Source organism: Fukomys damarensis, unplaced genomic scaffold (genome assembly GCF_012274545.1).
Source record: "Fukomys damarensis isolate Sample0158 unplaced genomic scaffold, DMR_v1.0_HiC HiC_scaffold_30, whole genome shotgun sequence".
NCBI classification, from domain to species: domain Eukaryota; kingdom Metazoa; phylum Chordata; class Mammalia; order Rodentia; family Bathyergidae; genus Fukomys; species Fukomys damarensis.
In genome coordinates, this window is record NW_022900942.1 from 33933001 (window position 1) to 33957361 (window position 24361).

General features: G+C 36.1%; 1 protein-coding gene across 1 annotated transcript in view; it reads left to right on the forward strand.

Annotated features, from left to right (window-relative positions):
* The window catches only part of Mex3c (mex-3 RNA binding family member C), a 17208-nt gene extending 1213 nt beyond the window's left edge, over window positions 1–15995 (forward strand). Inside the window, exons 2-3 of the mRNA XM_010621745.2 lie at window positions 3–93; window positions 13046–15995. Coding sequence (XP_010620047.1) covers window positions 3–93; window positions 13046–14271 — 1317 coding nt within the window. The 3' untranslated portion in view covers window positions 14272–15995. The remainder of the gene's footprint in view (window positions 1–2; window positions 94–13045) is intronic.
* The last annotated feature ends 8366 nt before the right edge of the window (window positions 15996–24361 follow it).

The window sequence follows — 24361 nt, forward strand, 5'->3', positions numbered from 1 at the left end:
AGGCGGCCCTGCTGCGGAGGAAGAGCGTCAACACCACCGAGTGCGTCCCGGTGCCCAGCTCCGAGCACGTCGCCGAGATTGTCGGCCGCCAGGGTGAGTGCCGGGAGGTGGAGGTCCGCCGGGCACGGCCCTGGGCGTGGGTGGGAGGACGAGAAATGATCTTGAGGCACCTCGAGCGAACCCAGCAAGTCCCCCAAGTCCATCGAAAAGGGGTCTGGGAGGAGCCGAGGATGAACGTGGAGAGGGGATGAGTCACCTTGCGGAAGCCCACGCTTTCTGCTCGTCCTGTGTGATAAAAAGTGTTAAGTTCTTGGGCCACCCAATCCGACGGTGTTCACTTTACTCGGGCTGCATTCTTTCAGCCCCAGCCTGGCGTGGCACCAGAAACCTCAGCGAGGTGGTAAAAGGTCGGGTCAGAGGAGTTGTGGGTTCGCTGTCGTGTACAGAAAAGGAGGCTGCAAGTTTGCGCAGTCGAGTGTCTTGCGCTCGGCTTCCCGTGGAACAGCTTATTCGGATGAGAAGTGGGCAGAAATGGAGGGTTGTAGAAAGCGCTTTTTCCAGAGAGAAGGGGATGTTCAAGTGTTGGTACCACCACCCCACTCCGATATACAGAAACTTAGATTTTTGAGGAGCAGCCTAACTCTGCTACTGTTTCCCCTCTGTGGATACTTTATTCTTGAAAGGCATATTGGTTATCATCTCTTAGGACACTGTAGTGTGTACGATGAAGAAAAAATTGGACGATAAGGGAAAGAACTTTATGTTTTTATGCAATTTTCAGTAAATTCTCTTTTTCATTTGCCAGCACACCAGTACTGCAGACAGACTCCTCCCACACTGTTCAGACAAAGGACCTATGTCTCAGATTCCAGGAGTAGATTTGTGAAGGTGGGGGAAGGAGATGCCCAGAGAGTACCTCTTTATCCTACATTTTTAGGGAAGGTTTCTGGTTTTTGTTTTTTTAAATGTAGCTCATTCCTTCTTTACAAAAAGGGTAAATATTCGCTGCTGCTGTGTTCAGTATGGTTTAGCCCAGTGGATGCATGCTGCTTTACTGTTAGGTTGAGAGCATTGTTGGGGTCAAATAAAGAGGGATAATGGCGCTGCTGCCTAAATGATCTCATCTTTCCCAAGTGGTCTGAAGTACACATAAATAAGAGGCTTGTGGAAGTGGTGATTTTACATGTCAGAGGTGGCTTACTTCTTATCTCTAGGATTTTAATAAGAAAAAAATCATGAAATTTAGATAGAAGCCATAACCTATTTCAGACTGCCTGATTAATCAGTTTCACATGCTTTATTTGGCTGTTTTATATGCTTTGGGATAATAATTCAGGAGAGAACTTTTTCACCTACAAGATAAAAATTATAACATTCCAATTTATAGAGCTAAATGCATGATCATTCGTTTAAGAACATGTGTCAGACTTGTATTTTTTGAGGTACTGAGTTTATGGTGATCTGAGAATGTATAATTGATTCAGAAAAACTTTCTGCCATTTTTTTTTTTAGAAACCAGCAGTCCGATAAACAGTAGAATGGCACTAATGTGAAATTGATGGTACTAACTATAGTGTGATAAGAAGTGACACCCAGGAGAACAATCGAGAGCCTCAGAGAATGGGTAGGGGTATAACAATGGAGGCTGAAACTGGAGAAAAACAGGAACTGTATGGAGAAAGGTGTGGCGAGATGGGCAAGTCACATTGAGTTTTGTTCATACTAAAGATCTAGTGATGAGGGTAGTGGAAAAGAGCAGGGAAGGCAATTGTTGAGGCCAGAAGACAAACCCTGGATGCCACTTCTTGGGCACAGATTGCTTCTGTGTGCTTATGATGATAGATAGTCTAGGAATACCAAAAGAAAGGAACATTTACATGCTTAGTTTCAATACAGGACAAAATAGTATATTTTGTAGGTTTAGTTTAAGGCAAACTTTTGTTTTCATTGTATCATTCCTATTAAGTACTGTATTGTGGTCCTTAATTGTGTGTACTAATTGTTATCTTTATACAAATCTAAAAATAAACTGAATTCCAAGTTTTTATTTGTACCATCTATTGCATGGTAATAAATGAGATAAGGTCTTGGTTTTTCTTTTTAGGATTTGTGCTTATTGGTGAATCTATTTATGTCTGAGAACATGGAGACAAAATGCTGACTTTTCCTTTTGCACTTAATATTTTCCAGAGTTGACAGTACTGTTAAAAGTATTTCATCTTCCTCTATCTTATCTTAAGAGCAGAATGTCTTGACCTTTCCTTGTTTTGAACTGTTCAACTAGTGGATCATTGATAGACCCCTTTGCCACCCCGCACCCTAGCAATGTGGTAATAAAACCTGTAAAGTATTTGTTCACTCCTATGGAGAACTAAGTGACTTCTAATAAGCACATACTTTTATAGTGCAATAATTTCGTCCATGGGAGAGTACCTGTCCTAAGTGAGTTAAACAGGGCAAAGCATTTTATTTTGTTATTTGCTTTGGAGGAGCTAAATTTTCATCCTTAAGAATTATCTATCCCTGCCATTTTATTCATTACCTGAAGTCATAATTTTCTGTTTGACATCTCTTAATTGGTTTTGGAAATAAGTATGTCACAGATGGAGACATTTATGACTTAAGCTCTAAAGCAAGAATAAGACAAGTGGAATTCTGAGTCACATAGACTAGTAAATGGCCTCTGGTTCCACTGTCTTTCAAAATAAATGAAACAGCCACTGCTCGTGATGAAAGTTGATGTGTTTAACCTCGTATTTTATTTACCAGTAGCATATAATCTTTGAAAATGTTAAATTGGCCCTTTTTTTTAAAGCCTAGAATCTGTTGTGAATTGAACAATATTGTAACAAATCAGGCTAAAGAGGATTATTGATAAGTTGTAGAATATAGACTCAAATAAATCTGACAGTGAATTTTAAGACCTAATCTTATAACTCACAAACATGTTTTAATTGTAGTGCCCTATGCAAGACATGAATATTGGTTAACAGCTTTAGTTTGCCATAAGTTCTGTTCCATTTTATGTAGTCTTTGCTATCTGTAAGACTAAAAAGTGAATTAAAGTGAACTATTGACCCATTCTCAACACCACTGTAAGTAAATATTGAATGTTATGAATTCTGTTGTTCAGTGAGTTGCACACCACAGTTTTTTATTACTGTTTAAAATAAATGTACATCTTCAACTATTTTCATCAGTGACTTTAATTAATGGTATGTGTTCCCTAATCTCATAGTCTAGAAAAGTCATCCCTGGCTTTTTTTAATTGTATACTGTCAAAAATTTTAAACTGGTACTACCAAAATCTGGGTATTATGCATGGATATGTATGTTAATGTATTGTATATTTAAAAACATGTAAAAGTTTCAAAGAATGAGGTAAAAATGAAAATAAAAGTTTAGAGGGTTTTTTTCCCTCCTGCACTCCAGTGGATTTTCTTATGCTTTACTCTGGCTATCACTGAGTTAAACCCTTTAGAATATTTTTTCCTTCTTATTGAGCTATGTTGTCTGTGCTTATTTCCAGTAACGGTGTGTATTATCAATTTTTAAACAAGTAATGCTTTACATTGTTTCAAGTTGCTTTCAGTGTATCTTTGTGGCAGTTTTTCTTAGTTGCTTAGAATGAAACCACTCATCAGGCCTTTAAACACAACTGAAATAAAGTAAATGTATGTCTGAGCAGGAGAAAGAAAATTTGATGTGGCTGTACATAAATTTCTTATTTAAGAAATGTACTTTTCATAGAAACAGTTTTCAAATAATGCTAAAGCATGATTTGTTTTGTTTTTTTTGTTTTTTGGTTTTTGTTTTTTGGTTTTTTTGGTGGTGTTAGTTGGGGAATTGCCCTTACTTTTACTTTTGCCTACTTCTATGTCTTTACTAGGGTCATTAACCCTGCTGCTCAGTATAGCCACTTTGCAGATGTAGAAACTGAGGCTCTGGAAGATAACTTGTGAACTTAGATTTGAACCAGTTTGTTCCAAATCAAAAACAAAATTCATTTCTACTTTGATGTCTCAGTGTTGAAGCATTCTATTCTGGAAGGTTAATATTTTAGGTTAAGTTCTTCCCTAATCATCGGAGTTGGGATACTCTATTTGTAGTGTTGCATAATTTAGAATGTCACTGTCCATACTGGTTTACTTAATAGACTTTTGGTTTCTTTATTGTATAGAAGACACAGTTACTGTAGTATAGTTCCAATTTGTCTAAAAATTCACTGTCATTCACAATTCAGAAAGTTAATTATTTATATATATTAGCTTTAAAAAACAGATATTATGACTTCCTAGCATTTAGATTTTTAAATTTAGTTTATAATAGTTTCTATTAGCTCTGGGACCATTGGAAAAGGTTCAGTTACTATAATTGTTATACAAAGGGTGGGGAATCTACTGCCTTTTTTCCCTGCCATAATATTCAGCTAATGAACCTTTCTGACTCACTAGGGAGGAAATGGGAAATAAAGTGGTAATTTAAGGATGTATTTTCTACCTCCTGATTACCAACAACCTAAAAATGATCTCGGGAAACATGTTATTCTTATTCTTACTCTATTAGAAATTTTGCCCAGAAAAATTTCTAAACAGTGTTTATGGGTGGTGGTTCTCCATCTTAATTATCGAAACAAACTAGCATTAATTCTAAGGTGATAATAATTTATTTAGTTTTGAATATTTTTTGATGTTTGTACAAATTGAACAGTTAAAGCCAGGCTTGGTGGCATACTCCTGTAATCCCAGCACATGGGAGGCCAAGGCAGGAGGATCACCATAGTTTGAGCTCAATCTGGACTATACATAGCAAGTTCAAGACCAGCCTGAACTACATAGTGAGACCCTGTCTCAAAAAAAACAAAACCATCCCACAAAAAAATTTATTAAAGATTTAAATACTTTTGCCATTAACTGAATCCAAAAAAAAAAGTTTTAGAATGCATGTTGTTTTGTATTGTCCTTGGGGCTGGAGGGATGTTTAGTTTGCTTGTTTTTGAGGCTTTGAAGTGGGATCTCACTTTGTTGCCCAGTTCTGGGCTCCAGATGATTCTGCCATCTCAGAGTCCTCCCGTCTTCCAGTGGCTGGGACATATTGTAAACTATACCAAAGTGGCTATAACAGTCTATTCAGCTTTGGTATAATGAACAGAACGGGCAGTCAGAAGTAGATATCAGTAATTTCTAATTACTCGTACCAGTGATTTACTTTGTGGGTGTTGTTGTTGTTGTTTAGTTTTTTGTTTGGTTTTGTGTTGGTTGGTTGTTTGTTTTTTGTACCAGGGATTGAAGTCAGTCGGTAGGTCTTGAACTGAAGTTCCCTAGGCTTCAGATAGTTTTGTTATGCAAATCTGCATAATCATATCTGCATTATCCCTTCAGACTTTGAATGATACACAAACTGGAAGTGATGAACATGTTACTTTTTAAAAAATAAATCTGAAATTAATTTGGAGCCATTCTGTTTAATACTGTTCACCTTTTTTTAGCTTTCCCAGATAGTTTCACAATTCTATTCTTCAAATGTAGTAGAGCTAGAACCAATTGATAATTAGATGCCTAGCACTTTTGCTGTGGTAACAAAGAACCCCAATGTCTCAGTGTTAAAACAACCAAGATTTATTTCTTGTTCACAGGGCTCTACTCATTTTAATCATTCAGGGATACATGCCAGCAGAGCAGCCACCATTTCAAGTATTACAGGTCTCCCCTTGTGCCAGGGGATGGGACTGTTGCATAGCACACAGTTGTCTGTAAATGTTAGATCAGGAAATAATACAGTACTTATCACTTCCGGTCATAGTAATCAAAGTAAGTCATCTGGCCACATCTAACTTCAGAGGGTCTAGAAAGCATTTTACAATCGAGTATCTAAAAGGAAAAAACTAGAATATTAGAAGACTTATACCCTTTTCTAAGGTATTGTTGCTAAATTTTAAGCAATGTAATTTTCACCATCAAGTTAGTAATTGAAACTAAACATGAAAAGAAAATAATGTTCATAAGATACTACGTAAGTATATTTGCAGTTTTTAAAAAATTTCTTTAGGGAGTACCAAATAGACCATAGTTATTCTACTTTTAAAACCCCATTGATTTGCAGGTAATTCTAAATGATTTTTTTAAATTAAATTGCACCCTTAATGCTTCCCGGCTAGCTGTTATACCTTAATTTCTGGACTTACCCTTCTTCCCATGATACCATTAGTTACTATATAGAGACTTGCAAAGATTACATCTGATATTTATCCCTCTAAATTTTTCTAATGTTAAATTACTAAAGCCCCACTAAGCTAAATTGGAATACCAGTCCTAGCACTGGGAGGCTGAGGCAGGACTGAGAATTGCTGCAAGTTCAAGGCCAGCCAACTCTATACACAATGAGTTTAAGACCAGCCTGAATTACAGTGAGACTATCTAAAAACAAAATTATAAACCAGCTACACTAAATTGAATATGCATAGTTTAATGATGTTTGAATACTTCAAAGCTTGATTGTATGACTGATGTTGCGAATTTCAAGTTATGCTACATAAATACAAAACCTCCTTAATACCAGTGTTTGAGATTTAAGGACAATTGAAGTATTTATGGTTTGTTGCCTTTGTTCAGTAAGCAAGGACTACTATTCATTGCATGTAGGGAAGCCTTATTGACCACAAATAAAGTTGTGTCACAGAAAAATAAGACATATAATGAAGAAAATTATGATGAAAATAAATCTGCAGAGGCACTTAAATATTTGTTGCGAGCAGTGTACCCCTCTCTGGCCCACTTGGACAAATCACTTACATACTCTGAACCTTGGTTTCCTATTGTGGAGTAAACTTGTTTCATTTTACTTATTTTACCTCGTCACCCCCTTATGCCCTCTTGTACTCTCTCCCTTCCTCCATCTTGTGAGGGTCAGGTTTGAGAAGATGTCATTAGTATAAATTTATTGTAAAATTGAAAGTATAGAGATGACAAATTACATATAAGGTAAGGTAGTGGAGCGGTGTTTTCTTTGGGGGACATTGGTTCGTTGTTTTATTGCTGATTTTTGTGTGATGGCGTCTCACTGTTACACAGCTAGCCTTGAACTCCTGGACTCAACATTCCTGCCTCAACTTCCCAAGCAGCAGGGATTATATGCATGTGCCATTGTGTACAGTTTAACCAGTACTTTTCTTTTGTAGTCTAAACCAATTCTGATTAAAACATAAAATTGTCATTTTTATTGAGTTTTTCCTGCAATATAAACTAAATAATTTAAATTTTTTAAAGTTTACAGTGTATCTTTTTTCTTTTGAGCTTTGGAAATGTATTTTCTGATGTACAGGTTCCACTTATATGAAATCTATTATATGATACCCTAACAGGTCATTCTAGGATTTTTTTCCCCCTATTGCTGGACGTGAAACACACAGCATTAATATAGGCAAGCTTTCTACCACTGAGCTGTAGCCTCTACCAACCTGGTAATTCTGAGATTTCTATTAGTGTCCTCTAAAGAACCTGAACATAATTTTAGCTTCCTACTTAAGAAACTTTGTCTTTCATTTCTAATTTGCACCCTTTTCTGATTGTTTCAGTTTTAGTAAAAGATCAATTGTAAACTTTAAAACTTTCTTATTCAATATTTTCGACCCTCTTATCTGATAAAATTAAGTGAAAAAGATTTAATCTGTATTTTTAAAAACACTTTACATACAGAGCCTTCTCGACTCCTGAAAATTAACTAGAAAAATAATAGGTTGAGAAATGGTGATTTTTAAGGATAACCCTAACTTTGGGGTATTCTAAGCTTTAGTCTTCTTTGTGTGTAAAATGAAATTGAACTGTGTGGTCTCTCAAAGCTTTTATATTCTGGATTCTATCCAAAGGGAGTCCAAAAACGCATGTAGAAATAAACCAGATTTCAAATTACCAGTTAGATTTATTTCACATCCCCCAGCTTTGCAGAGTTTATATCTTAACATGTTTTATAATAGTATAGTTTTTATCTTTAGGAGATATTAATCTTTAAAGATTTTTAACATCCTATAAAAAAAACAGATCATTTCACTTTTTTAAAAAAATTTTTAAGTGTGTCAGGACCTATGCATGTTCCATCTGTCAGTTCATTTGATCTAGTCTTATTTCCATCATATACATTCAAGGCAACGAGTCTTTGGAAGTATAAACAATTTGCCCAAGGTCTCAAACTAATGTAGTTGGAGACTTTGGCACTTAGGTTCCAATAAGTGCTAGAACAAGGAGACAGAAATATCAGCAGGAGAGTAGGGTGATTTATACACCATCGACAACATAAGAGAAAATGGCAGATCAGTATCGATACATGAACATGTACAAACACTAAATCCTTCTGGAATTGCTACAAAGCACTGAGGGCAGAACTGAATCTTAGTCCTTTTTGCATTCTTCGTATTAGTTAAAGTACCTGAGATAAAGTAAATACTTGCTATTTACTTAAATGAATTGAATTAGAAAGTTGATTTATTTACCATTTATATTCTATACTGTAATAATGTGGTCATCTTTCCTCTTGCCTTTATTTCCAACCCTTTATTTAAGAAGTTGGTAAATGTTGGGAGTTTTATCTGAAGGATGGTTAAGTCCTGCTTAATTGAAGTCATTAAATGTCCCTATGAATATAGATAGTAAAACTAAAGTCACATAAATGAAGCTGTCTGAAGTATAGCCATAGTGATCTCTAAATGGAGATTAACAAAGAATTTTGACCTTTAAACTTCAAGACAGTTGAACCCTATAAGGTTAGTACTATATTTGGTATTTAGGGATACATTGCATTGTTAAATTATTTATTTAAAATGTGGCAAGGGCTAGAGATTTGGCTCAGTGGTTCCGCCATCTGCCTTGCAAGTGCAAGGGCCTGAGTTCAATCCCCAGTACCAAAAAACCAAAACAAAACAAAACAAACAACAACAAAAAATGTTGCATTAAATTGTGTGTAAGTACTCTGGGAGGTTGAGGTAGAAGCATTGATGATAAGTTCAAGCCCAGCCTGGACAACTTAATGATTTACCCAGATACTGTCTCAAAATAAATACATTTTTAAAGGGACTGGGGATTTAGCTTAAGTGCAGAAGCCTTGGGTTCAATCCATAGTACCACCACCACCACCACCACCCCGAATTGTGTGCATCACATTCTTTTATTGGCATTTAGCTAATATTTGTCAGATTTTGAAGATAAAATAATGCCAAAATTGAGTTCTTGTAAAATAAAAGCTTTTTGGATAGTCTACCTTTCCAAGAGGGCAAACACCTTATTTCATATAAAATCATTATTGTAATATATCATAAAAATGATAAATGTGCTTTTAGTAGAAAATAGTGCTTTTAGTGAAAAATATGAGTATACAATGAAGACAGTGTAGGTTTGAGATCTGCCTTAACAGCTGAGAGGTCTTAGGCAATTCAATTAAGTTCTTTTCTGCCATTACAATTCAATGCAGAGGGCAATATTTCTGCAGGATAAATTCTAAAAGTCAGATTATAGAGGTGCAAGGTAATTTTGATGTTGGAAATCACCCTTCCTGGGTAATGTTCAGACCAGCTGAGTATGAAGGCCCTTTTTCTCCACTCTCACTAGAGTATTACAAGGTTTTAAATATTTGACAATCCTTTAAATGGAAATGATAGCTCAATTACTGTGGAAATAAGAATTTCCATCTTCAGAGCCATTTGTATGCTTTTTCTTTTATCTTTTTTTTTTTTTTTAATGGTCTCATTATGTAGTTCAGGCCAGTTTTGAGGTCCAGGATGGACTCAAACTTGCAGTGATCCTTCTGCCTCAGCCTCCCGAGTGCTGGGATTACAGATGTGTGCCACCACGCCTGGCTAGTATGCTTTCCTGAGTTTTTAAACTTATTTTTCTCTTGGCTTTGTAATGTTTTAATTTGTTGGGAAGGGACATAAGAATGCGTGTGATAGAGAAGAGGGAGAGATTAGCCATTTGTGAGGTGAATTATGACTATTCTAATTTTTTAAACTTTATTTTTGAAGTAAGTGTAATTTATTAATATTTTATGGCTTCTAAATCATATGCCATGGATTATAAATTTTTCCACTACTTTAAAAAAATCTTTGGCTGAGGATTTAACTCAATGGCACTACACCTGCCTAATGCACACAAGGTTCTGAGTTCTATCCCTGGTACTGGGGGAAAAAATAAAATAAATTTTAAAATTTGAATTGTCAAACAGGAGGTCAATCTAAAAATGATCCAATAAGCTGCTTACCTCTTCCACCCATAAAATTAAGTTTGTTGCTTCTCCTTTAGTTTGTGTCATCTTTTAAAAACGCTACTTTTTTGAGTAATCCCCAACTTTAGAAACTTTTTATTCTAGAAATTGTATGTTAGTTGTGTGGAACTCAGACCATATATTTATATGTCCTAAACAGTGTAATGATGAGGTTTCCTAATATTATTTAAAGTACTCTGTTAAAACGTGTATAATTTAGGGACAAAAATGTACATTCCTCTATCTTATTAGGGCAATGGTGTAGAAGGGTTTGTCTTTGGTATCTTCACTGTCTTCCTCTTGCCTCTTTCTCTGATCTACAAAACCTAAGCACATAGTGATTTTGGGTAGTATTAGCCTTTCTCCCCTACCTCAGAAATGATTCAAGCTCTAAACATTTGTGTTCTCTCTTTCAAATTAGACAAATATCTGACCACAGGCAGATAGTAGTGTACCTTTAAGCCTATGTCCTTAGTTAACAAAACCTATGAAGTATTATACAAAAACTATTATATGATGCAACCAACAGATTCTGTGTGTGTATGGTACTGGGGATTGAACTCAGGGCCTTTGCAGTGAGCTACATTCTCAGTCCTTTATTTTTTATTTTTGAGACAAAATCTTGCTAAATTGTCCAGGTTGGGCTCAAATTTTTATCCTCCTGTTTCACCTTCCCAGAGAGCTACTATTATAGGTATGTGCCACCACACCCAGCATATAAAATCTTATACCCAAAAGTTATGCCACCCATTTAATTTTTGTGCAGTGCATTGTAAATGTAAACTTAGAGTGGCAATCTATAATAAAATTTTTCATTTTTAATAGTAGCAGAAATTTGACTTGTAGAAATTTCTTGATGGACTCCCAACCAGCCCCCTCTTCATATCCTTTACCTCATTGAGTTCTTGTAGTGATTTTTTTACAGTTTTGCTTTTGGCCTTTTTCCTTGCTAACTATATAGTTTTCTCAAAAGAAAAAGACTGCCAATAAAGCATTTTTTGCAAAGAAGTAATCATGTGACCTTTGCTGTACCAAGCATCATCTCACTAAAGAGAATACAGAGAGTGATTGGAGTGAGGCAAGACTGGAGATAAGGAGACCTATTTGAGTTTATATGGAGGGAAAGACAACTAAAGATTTGCGGGCTGGGTTGGAGATTTAGCCCAATGGTTCCATTGCCTGCCTCGCAAGTGTAAGATCCTGAGTTTGATCCCCAGGACCTAAAAAAGAAGGTATGTAGGCTAGAAATGATGTATATAAAAATCTTAGTTTTTTACATGTTATTAGTTGGTTGTGACCCCCCAAAGAAGGAAGGGAAGGTTTAGGGAAAAGATCTGCCCAGATTGTAGCTCCTGTCTTCAATAGCACTTGGCTTCTTTCTTTTGAACAACTAAGAAAAGTATGATGTATTCATGAAAAGAAATTTATTCCAGCAAACTTCATGTTAAGAACTTTGAAAAATACATCCCCAGAGTTTTATGCCTTTGTGTTGTGTATTTGCCATTCTAGGTTATAGTTTGAAGCTGTCTAATCTTACATAATTGGTACTGGTAAACAGTGATTACTCAAAAATAAAAGTTCATTAAAGTTTAGAATTATGATAAGCTATGTATGTGTGTCTTTGATGTTTTATTTTATCTTAGATATAGTGCCAAGACCTTTTAATTTATTTGGGTCTGCCAATCAGAGCAGTCCTTGAATAAAACCACATTCAGCACCCATGTTCCATATAGTCTCTAGTATCTGTTTCTTGTGAATGGATCAAGAACTTTATATTGAGTGTAAAATCATTCTATATTGCTTTTTTTAATCCCAGACTTTTATGGTCATCTCATCCATACATATTCAACATCAGCTTTTTATCTCCCTGAGGTATTCATTGTTATTAAAATTTTCAAAAATATTCAACTTAATTTTCATAGAAAGTGTTTACTCATATTTCCCTAGTTTATGTAATAAACTAATATAGATGATTTAATTACTAACGTGAGTACAGCTAGCATAAACAAGATGGAAATAAACACCACTGACTGACTGATTAGCCTAGAATTCAATAGGTGGGAGAAGTGAGATAGCCTTGAGCATCCTATTTGTCTTTGTCCTCAACTGAGTTTTATGAAGGAAAGAATAATGTTAAATTCAAATTGTGAGACAGTGAAAGTCAGCTAAAAAATTTCTATCAGGTAGTTGTGTGAAAATTGAGCTATGTTTGTGCTAATAAAAGGAATACAGATTTTTTGACTGGTTTAATTCTGGCTATCCCACTTGCTTTTGTGAGTTTTGACAAGTTAGACAATTTATCTCCAATCTTCAGTTTCATTGTCTTAATAGTAAAAGGAGTGTAATGACCTGATTATTATAGTTATTGTGTATATTAAATGAAACAACAAATGTTAAATGTCTCACCTGCACATTGTTTTTCTTGTCAGTAAGGTAGCATGTTATTTGTGTTCTGCAAATCCAACCCAATTATGATACAGTTAACTTGTATAGACTACTCTGTGCATCTTTTGCAGTAACTAATAAGAAAATAATGTGCCCAATGTCCGAGTTACAGCTTCCTAGTAGGGGGTAGTCTCTTCCTAGCTGAACACCACCAGACAAGTATATTTCTACATTTAGCAGCATTAGTGGGATATGGAAAGTTTTTATCATTTAGTGATGTTTTATGGTAAATAGCAAACTATTATTTAAAACTGTTCATTAGCAAACACTTAGTTTGACAAGAGCTTTCTATACTTTGATAAGTATCTTTGAAGTAGATATTGATACTTATACAATATTTTCCTTCTGACAGGTTGTAAAATTAAAGCACTGAGAGCCAAGACAAACACTTACATCAAGACACCTGTTCGTGGTGAAGAACCCATTTTTGTTGTCACTGGACGGAAAGAAGATGTTGCCATGGCCAAAAGAGAAATCCTCTCCGCTGCTGAGCACTTCTCCATGATTCGTGCATCTCGAAACAAAAATGGCCCTGCCCTAGGAGGACTGTCATGTAGTCCTAATCTGCCTGGTCAAACCACCGTCCAAGTCAGGGTACCCTATCGCGTGGTAGGATTAGTGGTTGGACCCAAAGGAGCAACAATTAAAAGAATTCAACAGCAGACCCATACATACATAGTAACTCCAAGCAGAGATAAGGAGCCTGTTTTTGAAGTGACCGGAATGCCTGAGAATGTTGACCGAGCAAGGGAAGAAATAGAAATGCATATTGCTATGCGTACAGGAAACTACATAGAGCTCAACGAAGAGAATGATTTCCATTACAATGGTACTGATGTAAGCTTTGAAGGGGGCACTCTTGGCTCTGCATGGCTCTCCTCTAATCCAGTTCCTCCTAGCCGTGCAAGGATGATATCCAATTATCGAAATGATAGTTCCAGTTCTCTAGGAAGTGGCTCCACAGATTCTTACTTTGGAAGCAATAGGCTTGCTGACTTTAGTCCAACAAGCCCCTTCAGCACAGGTAACTTTTGGTTTGGAGATACACTACCGTCTGTGGGCTCAGAAGATCTTGCAGTTGACTCTCCTGCCTTTGACTCTTTACCAACATCTGCTCAAACTATCTGGACTCCATTTGAACCAGTTAACCCACTCTCTGGCTTTGGGAGTGACCCTTCTGGTAACATGAAGACTCAGCGTAGAGGAAGTCAGCCATCTACTCCTCGTCTGTCTCCTACATTTCCTGAGAGCATAGAACACCCACTTGCTCGGAGGGTTAGGAGCGACCCACCTAGCACAGGCAACCATGTTGGCCTTCCAATATACATCCCTGCTTTTTCTAATGGTACCAATAGTTACTCCTCTTCCAATGGTGGTTCCACCTCTAGCTCACCTCCAGAATCAAGAAGAAAGCACGACTGTGTGATATGCTTTGAGAATGAAGTTATTGCTGCCCTAGTTCCATGTGGCCACAACCTCTTCTGCATGGAATGTGCCAACAAGATCTGTGAAAAGAGAACGCCATCATGTCCAGTTTGCCAGACAGCTGTTACTCAGGCAATCCAAATTCACTCTTAACTATATATATATATATATATATACATAAATACTATATCTCTATATGGACTCATAAAGGCATGGGTATAATGGTACCCCCAGTAAACTTCCTAATGAATTCTTATGACTGTTATCAGGCTTTATTGGGATTAGGCTAAAGTTGTTAGTAAACTTATAAAAGGCTGCTATGGTAACACTAAACCTAAGTGGTCTCTTGTCTGTTAGTTTGGTTTGAATTATTAATACTATCCTGTAGACCCAGAGACATAGCTTGTGTTAAGAATTGCTAAAGCTGAAGTTCAACTTGGCTGAGTGAAGATCGTAGGTTGTAGGATCTATGAGGAAAGTGTATATGTTTGAGATTCCAGACAGTGGGTCCCAAAGCCTAACCACATTAAGAGTTTATGGAGGGTACTTGGCATTACAGATGACTCAGACACTTCCAGTGCTGCCTTCTTTACACTGCCAGTTTTGACAAAACAGGTTTGTTTGTTTTTTTATTTTACAACAATGTATGCCTAATTCTGCAGGATCGCAAGTAACTTTTTAATGCATTGTGATTACTTATTGGTAATAGGGCTGATGGCAGTTTACTAGATCACTGGTTATAATTTGGGACAAAAACTGCTACATTGACTTCATCTCGCCCAGTGTGTTCAAGGCTGGTATGATCAGAGGATCAGGAATGCAATTGTCTCAATTGTGAATTCTTATCCATCGCCTCCCTTCGTGAATGTGGAAATGGCCACCTGGGTTTTCCCATTTCAGGAAGGGCTTTGAGATGGACCTTTATTGGCTGATAATTGAGGATGTGAACATTCCATTCATTAGTCTGATCAAGCTATTAGTTAATTTTTAGACTATAGAACAAAATGTGAAACATTTTATGTTCAGTCCATATTTGTCTTGCACATTATAAATATATTTTTATTTTTTAGTTATATAGGGGAGAGAAAGGAGACAATGCCCTTGGCATAGTTCACAAAAGCAGCTGTGACCTGCAATCAGTTTACTTCATTTCAAAACTGTTTCCAATCACAAGGAAAGATTTCTTTAAAATATACTTGTACATTTCACCTGTGGATGTCTATAACTTCATCCTCAGTATGTTCCCAAATATGTGCTGGCATTGAAAGGACAAAACATTATACTGGTGGGTTTTTCTACTAATTATTTTTTGAAGCATTATTTTCCCAACACAAAAGAGCTTTTTTTCTCAGTATAATGAAAATTGAAATCCTATGTGTATTCAATAGTAAATAGACAAATTTTATTTTTTATTTCCACTTGAAGAGTTACATTTCGTATAAAAGTTTACAAATAACGGTTTTTATTTTGATTTTTTTCAGTATAAAAAAGTTGCCTTGATGGCATATTATGATGTAATGCTAATTGCTTGTAGGATAGTTAAATGTCAGTATTGAAACCTAATCTCTAGCTGCCGTCTTGTAGATATGAACGAATGTTCACCAAGCATGTATTTTGTATTGTTGCATTGTACACTGCAACTAATAAGCCAAGGAATCGACATATATTAGGTGCGTGTACTGTTTCTAAAAACCACAAACTAAGAATGATAAATTATCAATATAGTTTAGTATTTGCTAATTTTACTACACTCTTTTGTTATGTATATGTAGGGAAGTCATAGGGATTATAAATTCAATTTGAGTAAAGTTTAAAACCATATATTTTATGATAAAGGGCCTTTAACTTAAGATGGCCAAAGCACTGATATTATATATTTGCTGTAAAGAGAATTATAAGAGTTTTATTTTTCTGATATTAAAAGTTACTTAATAAAGACTTGTTTCCATTAACTTGAATGTATTCTCCTTGGTGTTTTTCATATGACCATTAGCAGTTTATCTTAAAGGAATGAGAGGTACTTAAAATTAAAAGTTTCCTATTGCCAAGTTATCCCACTCCTCAGTTCACACCTTTCTTGTTGTGACTTTCTCTTTTCTTTTTATTGTTGTTGTGACTTTTTAGTGTGCTCTTGTGTTGAACGTGTCATTTATGTTCCAATCCAGATTTGGTTTTAGTAAATTGGAGTTGGAGCTGGTTTTAGATTTGGTTGCATGTTTGTACAGTTGACCACAAATAATCACTACTGATCTGGTTGTCATAAAATAGTAGATGACTATTTTATACACTGTCAATTGAATCCTGATTTTCATTTAGGTTCCATTTATTTATAGCCTTTGTTTATGGAATTTTTTTCCTTAACCACCAAATCTATAAAATTAATTATTTTCTAATATGAAAGTACAAATTTTAAACTTTCAAATAAAACTGCTTTCTGAAAGGTTTTGTGGTTAACAAAATAATTACTCTATTTATTAAATTGATTGGAGTAAATTGTTGCCCTTCAGTTGAAAGGAATAGACATTTCTAAGATCATTTTAAAGAAATTAAATTTATTCATTCTTAATTCTTAGAAGTATCACCCAGCCAGAGTAAGTCATAATTTATAGACAAACTCAGGCTGTGCTGAAAGACTGGAGTGTGTGGATTTAGTGGTGAGTGATATCGTCCTAGAATTACATGCCTGAATTACTCACTGATTTTAAGATTTGCCTCTAGAAGTATGAAAGTTTAATTATTTGAATGTGTTATGGAATATAATTTCAGTTTAGATTGGATGACCCGTAAAAGGAGCTTATTAATAATAAAAGGTCAGAGTCTTCCTTCCAGGGCACCTTGAAAATAATCCACTTTTAAAGGCTTTCCTTGACATTGTTATCCAAAACTTTGTCTAGAACCAGCCTTAGCAAAACTGGTAAGAACTTACCCTAGATCATTTTGTACCTGCTTTTCCTTGATTCCACATGAACTGTCTTGTTTATAAAGCACTGAAGAAGAGAGCCTTCCAGAACTCTGGACCTGTGTTACCAGGAACAGCTATTTGGATAAACTGCAGCGTGGATAATTAGGATTCAGAATACATGTTGGGGAGGACTTTATTCTGTTTTCAGGGAGGGTAGATGCTCACCTGAAATGTTTGGTTCACCTAGCAATTTAGTTGTAAAATTATGTAGTGGTTTCTCTAAAGGATTTTATCAGAAGAATTCCCCATGCAAAGTAAGTTTTTAGGAAGAGTAAAGACAGCTAAAATAATTGAATTCAGAAAATAGATAAAAATAATTATAATAAATGTGTTATTACAGGTTAAATTATTGTGTTCAATGGATTTGTTATCCTAAAACCAGACCCTGGTTTTCTCTGGTACCTACCCCACTTCCTCTTATATTTCTAGTTCTCTCATCCTAAAACTGTATAAATACTAGGGGTTAAAGATGTTTATAATATATTGTGAACATCTTTTTCATGTTAGTATATATAACCTTGGTTTGTGAGAATTTGTTCTGTTCATAGTCCAAAGTACTCGTATATCAAAACAGAGAAAAAAACAGTTGTTATCCTGTAACATTTGGCATGATGAACTATTTGTATAGCAAGCTATCACTGTTTATCAAGTTAGCATTTCTTAGAAATATTTGCTCATCTTGCAGAACACTCATGGACCAAGTAACAATGTAAGGTTTATACTTAAATTTGATGATTTTGGAAGTATTTTTTGGTAGCTATTCCATAATTCAGCCATTTAGTGATTAAGTAAATACGGACAGTGGAACACTGATAAAATACAGGAAGGGACATTTAGAAGGCTGATGAGATTCCATTTAGCAGAGCCTAAGAATAGCTGTTGTCTTTAAGTGGTACAGCTTTACACTTCATATCCCATACTAGTTATTCATTAAGTTTCTTCAGCTGACCAGGTGGAATCAAAGAATGTCTTGCCACTGAAATACATATTTCTACTGCCTCCATATTATTTTATCTTTCTGTTTTCACTTTAAAGTACACCATTTGTACAGTGCAAGTTGAATAGGAAGAATGAGTGGTCATATATTTGAAGTAGTAGAATTCATTGCTCAGAGATGAGTCTGGGAGGCAAAAGAGGAAAACAGCTAAAGAGAAACCACATAATTCTAAGCCCTTGGGTTTTTTAGAGCCTCATTCATAAGTCTCATGATGAGGATATTTGTAACCAAATTGAGTCCAGAACAGTTTGCTGCTGCCTTTGAACATGTTTAAAATTATATATCTTTGAACTTTGTAATGACATGTACATAAATAATTTTAGAAGGCTTAAGAAGGAACATAGCTGAATTCACAACAATCTGAAAACTGGCTTAGTAACAAAAAACTTGTTAAAGCAATAAAATAGGGTCATTATATAAATTTCATTTCCTACCCACAATATTTCAGTGTGTACTCCATGCTTCTAGCAATGTTACATAGTTTACTGCACATATATTACTATTGAACATCAGAAAGGTTCATTTCCTCGACCTAAGTCATTGTCAAAGTCTGCACAAGACCTCAAAATATAAGGTGACCTTAGCTGTAGAGACAGAAGGTTCTGTTGAATTAGAAAGTTCTCAGATAAGTTAAAAATAGCCTGTCTTCAGAAAATGAACCTTTGAGTTTTCTTTTGTGATCCTAAAACTATGAGTAATTATTTTAAATTGGAAGTTAAATTGTAGGTATTCCCCTGTGCTAACCACCGAGGCTCATATTTGTTTTGTGACACTCCTCAATATCAAAATCAATGAAACTTAGATCCAATCTGTTCCTGCAATTTCAGGGGGTGATTACCACAGCATTACAGTGAAACGCAAAAGAAGTAGTGATTTTTAAGTCAACTTCAGTCAGATAGGAAGTACTGAATGACCTATGGAAACTACGAGAAATTGTAGATAACTAATTTTAAAGATAAAACTGGTGAGCTAAAATTTTTTTAATAGTTGAAGGAACTTCTGGGTTTAATACTGCACATTTGTAAGTTATCTACATGGAAAGTCAGATTTATTAGATGATAATCATTAAGAAAATATGATAATAGTTAAGAAATGGCCATACCTATTAAAATGTTCTTAATAATTTCTTATAAAGTAAAATTTTCTGAAGAACCATTAAAAACAAAAATTGGGAAAATAGGCTAATTTCCATGTTTGTGGAGACTGCAGAAACTTAATTGTGTAGGTGTCTGAAATACCCTGTACTACCTTGATAAAGACCTTTCTACATATCCAGGTTACTGATTAAAAACCAAGACTAGACTGTAAATGGGTTCTTGGCTGTGTTTGGATTTTATAGCAGCTTTCCTACTCTATATATTACTGAATTGAAACTTGGCACATTTGTTGTCATCCAGTGGTGTTGCTTCTTAATTCTGGAAGCTCTGTTTAACCTAGAGGCAAGGAAGGCCTTCCTAGGTTTATATCTTTTCAGTGAATGGAAGATGATTGTCCAGATTCATCTTTGAGCTGCTATCTCATTTGAACTTAAGAAAGTAGACTCCAAAAATGTGCTTTTCCTCTCCTGAACTTCATGTAAACCAGTAAGAGATCAGGATCATATTTTGTTTTGCTTCCCAGCAGGCGATTTTCAGTTCTTTTTGTAAAACACATCCTCATGTCAAAGACTATTTGTGATCAAATATTGCAGCAGTGGTCTCTCTTTTACTAGTAACTGTTTAGGAACTTAGCAACTTTATTTTATTGTAACTAGTAACTTTATTTTCATTGATAATTTCTTTAATCTTCCCCAGGAGTAGCATTCTGCTATCCCACCTCCACCACCATTTGAACATGCATAACTTGTTCCCAGACAGAAGATGAAATCATTTGAACCCCATGTCTCTCTCACTGAGGTCTTAAATCCAAGTAGACTACTGAAAGGAACTGTCACCTTTTGGTGTGCATCTGATTTTTCAGTCATTTCCCAGGCTTTCCCAAACTTGGTGATTTATCCTAGGATACTGGTCCTGGGCTAGGGCCACACATCTTCCAAGTCACATCAGTTGTAAGATTTCATTACTTTTCAGCTTCAGCTTCCATTACAATTCAAATTCTCTCTCTTCCTGCCTTCATTTAGAGGGTATCTGATTCCACATTTGGCAGATTTTACACTTGAATCCTTCTTTATCCATGAAATGGAAATAATTGCCTCTGAGGAATGTGTAAGAAACTAAGGCCTAGAGATGCTATGAAGTAACTAATTTGCTCTCCTAGGTAGCATCTCCTAGGTAGCTCATCCTAGGTAGGTTCTTTTAAAAACCCAGCATGATCCTGAAAAATAATTCTTGGAAGTGCTGCTGAAGAGCAGTATAAAGTAAAAGTAAAAGGCCTTCAGATTTTGGAACACTTTAGTTGTGTGACCCAGTTAGCACAAAGTAAATGCAGGTACATAAATTATTTAATATTTACCCAAACTCTAGGGTGCAGGGACTACTACTGTTTTAGAGAATAAAGCTGAAGCTTTACTTGGCTTAGGACCGAGGATTTAGTTCAGTAGTGCCACCACCTGCCTCGCCAAGCACAAGGGCCCAAGTTCGATCCCTGGTACCAAAAAAAAGTTTTCTTGGCTTAAGGTTAAAACAATGTGTAAGTCTAAATGCATTTTCAGAAGACCATAGGAAATGTCTCATTTGTTGCTTACAACTATAAGCATTTTTCTTTGAACTCATTGGTTCTCTTGATTCATGGCTCTACCAACTAAAAGATTTCAGTATCTCTCTCTAATATCATAGGGTTAATTTGTATCCTCAGACTTCCATGACTACAAAAGGTCTGGACTAAATTAAGGAGCCCATTCATGTTTCAGAATTGATTATGGGCTCATCATGTATTAAAGTGTTCTGCCAAGTAAATGAAATTGTCACAATTAGCCCAAACTATGGTAGAATCTGAATTTGTATTTAGTTTTTTAATCTTTGAGGCCATAGAATGAACAAACAGTGGATTAGCCAGATTAACTGAGTTTCTGAGGAATTGGCCCTTTTCCAGAATCATGCAAACTCCCATTAACTTAGTGCTTATTGCCTGTTGGTGTATAATTTGCCTTATCCTAGAAGAAAATCAAGAATGAGGGATGACCAAATATATTTTCACTTCTATCTCATCCCCTGCTTTTATTTTTCTAGACTACATTTCACTAGCTACTTTTCCATTCTAATAAATTTCTGTTGCTTTTTCACATTTTACCAAAAAGACACTTAAATCAACCCACTAATCTATGCGTCTTAATCTAGTATATCTAACTTCCTTGCATTACAGCTGCCAAAAGTGTTCTAAGAAGAGGGTTTCTGTTGTGCATATGTTGCAGTTATTTTCAGTTGCCTCTAGATCCCACACTGGTAATCCTGTTTGCTTCCCCTCTCATCTGAGTCGGCAAAGCCCAGCTTCTCCCTTTATGTCAAGGGTTCTCAGCTTCAACACTACTAATATTCGGGGCTGGACACTTTGTTGAAGCCTAGGGTGAGAAGAGGCTATTCTGAACATTGTACGATATTTACCAATATCCTTGGCCTCTACTCAGTAGATACCAATAATGTACAAAAATCCAGTTGTGGCAATCAAAGGTGCCTTCTGACATTGCCAGTTACACCGGGGACTGGGAGGTAAGATTACCCTGGAAAACAGCCATCACTTCAGTTAAATGGGAAGTTAAGCCCTCATTTAGCCAATTGCCTTAAGTCCCCAGTATTACAGGCAAGTGACAGGAAAACAATTTATTTAATTTGTGGTACTGGGTATTGAACAGAAAGAAAGTAGAGCTGTATACCTAGCTCCTCTTTGAGACGCTATATTAGTTTCTCCAATGCTGGACTAAACACTTGACGTCCACTTAAAAGAGAATGGCTTATTTGGCTCCTGGGTTCAGAACTTCCAGCCTTAAACTGGCTGCTCACAAAGCAGGACCATCATAGCAGGACATGACAGCAAAGCAATTCAACTCAGATCATGGTAGTCAGGAAGCACAGCAGGAAAACCATGCCAGAGAAAAGTGGGTAAGGGACCAGATACAGTACTTAAGGTCACCCCTCCATGACCCACCCAAACACTCAGAAGTGTCCTTTACTACTGCCTTCAGTGGCTGACAAGTTGACAACCATCGCATCCCACCTCTTGTCAAAACATCTTAAAACCAAGTTAACACACATCAAACATGATAATCAGCTATCGTGCATACAACTAAAGACACAGTAATCCCTTCCCTGAAGTCTCAACAGTTCTAGCGTTGCTCAAAAGTCTATGTCCAATGTCTTCTGGGACTCAAGGCAAACTTAGCTGTGAATCTCTACAACAGCCAAAAACATTATCCCTGGATACAATGGCACAGTGTGAGTATTCCTATTCCAAAAGAGAAGAAAGGGGGATAGAATCAGACCAAAGCAAGACAAACCTAGCAGGACAAACATTAAGGCCTGTAGCTCCATGTCCATCATCTGTGACACATGATGAGATGAGCTCCAAAGGCGAGGGCGTCCCTGCTCCCCTGGCCTTGCTGGTTATGGACCTCTCTTCAACTGGCTACACCCACTGCCTTCAGTTTTATTTGACAGACATTCCATGTTCTTGGCACCTTCAGTTTCCTGGGGTCTCACAGCACCTTTGGTTTCACACACACAGCTTCATGCATAGCCTTCTCAGTGGCTCCTTGCCTGGCTTTCCAGGCCTTACTCTTGAATCTAGGTGGGAGCCTCTATAGCCCCATTACTCCTGCATTCTCCATCCCTATAAAACCATTACCATTGTATGATGTCAAGGTCTGCCACCTGGTCAAGCAATAACCAGGCTTCCTTGGACCAAGGCTCTGAGTGCCTAGGTGACTGAGTTCGGAGATTCACCTTCCAATGTGGCCCAGAGAGAGCAGGGCACCCTGGGAGCCCCTTTTCAAAACAGAGTCTTTCAAAGTTATCCTTTTATACCTTTGAGCCTTTGTTGAGTGGAGTCTTGCTAATAAATGGGGTGTCCTCAAAGCAAACATTTTCTTAACCCCGTTCAAGTACCTGGTTTCTTTTTAATAACACTAATCTCTTTGACAACCACGTTTCCTTTGATGATAACTTGATGTCCTTTGGGGCCAAAATTACACATTTTTCAAATATTTCTACTCTTTTTGTTCCCAATGAATCTGGCTAAAAGCAGATAGTAGTATCCATGCTAGAGACTGAATGTTGGGTAGCTTTGAAATTTCTACCACATAAGTGAATCCACTACTCTTAACCACTTACCAGTCCAGTTATTTAAATAAAGGATAACCAAGGTTAGCATTTTTTGTTAACTTTTATGAGATGATAAAGATAAAAATGACAATTTTATTAAATCTGTTCAATAATTTTTCTATGTATGGTATATTTTAAAACATTCAATACCCAATGCAACATTAAATGTGGACAGTAGTCTCTTTCCGAATTCTTTTTGTATTATTATCTTTCTTTGAACAACACACTCTACACTGTGATGTTGACCTTTCCTTTTTTCCTGTGAATGGTATAATTTTAATAAAATGTCTACCCACCAAACATAACGGTGAATACGATGATGGAATCCTGGTTGACATTTCACTATCCCCTATTCTTCAATTATTTGGCCTATTCGGCCTAAATTGTAAATGACTTTTTGACTTCCTCGTTTTGAATAAATAACAAATTAAGTTCCATATTGTTTGGTCCAGAGGTGCATAAATATTTTATAATCATATTTTCCCCTCACTTTTTGTTACAGGATAGCTTGTTAGATGTTGGTCAACTCTCATCACCACCCATAGAATTACTATAATCATTGACCACTATTGGAGTCTTTTTAGTTTTGTTCCTTCTTTCAAGTTCTCTCATTTCTGCATCATGAATAGTTGACAGTAGAGAAACCTCTGTTTCATATTTCCATTTCATAGCACTGACTTTTCTTCTCTAATATGCTAACATTTCTTCTTCTTTCAGTTTTTTCTTTTGCAGATCTTTTGACACTTCCTTCTGACTCCGTCTCAGTGTTCCAAACATGTCCATTTTGTATTGTAAAAGACAGTCACTGAGTTCTGGAGAAATATAAAAATTATATCTAACGTGCTTAACAATGAGAGTTTTTATAGATTGTAGCATAAAATTGTAGATTTTTACAAATAAACATGAATTAATAAAAGAAAACCAGAAATTATTGGATTTCACTAGAAACAAACATTAGGGCTGGGGATTTGCTCAGTGGTTCTGCCACCTGCCTCGCAAGCACAGGAACTGATTTCAATCCCCAGTACCAAA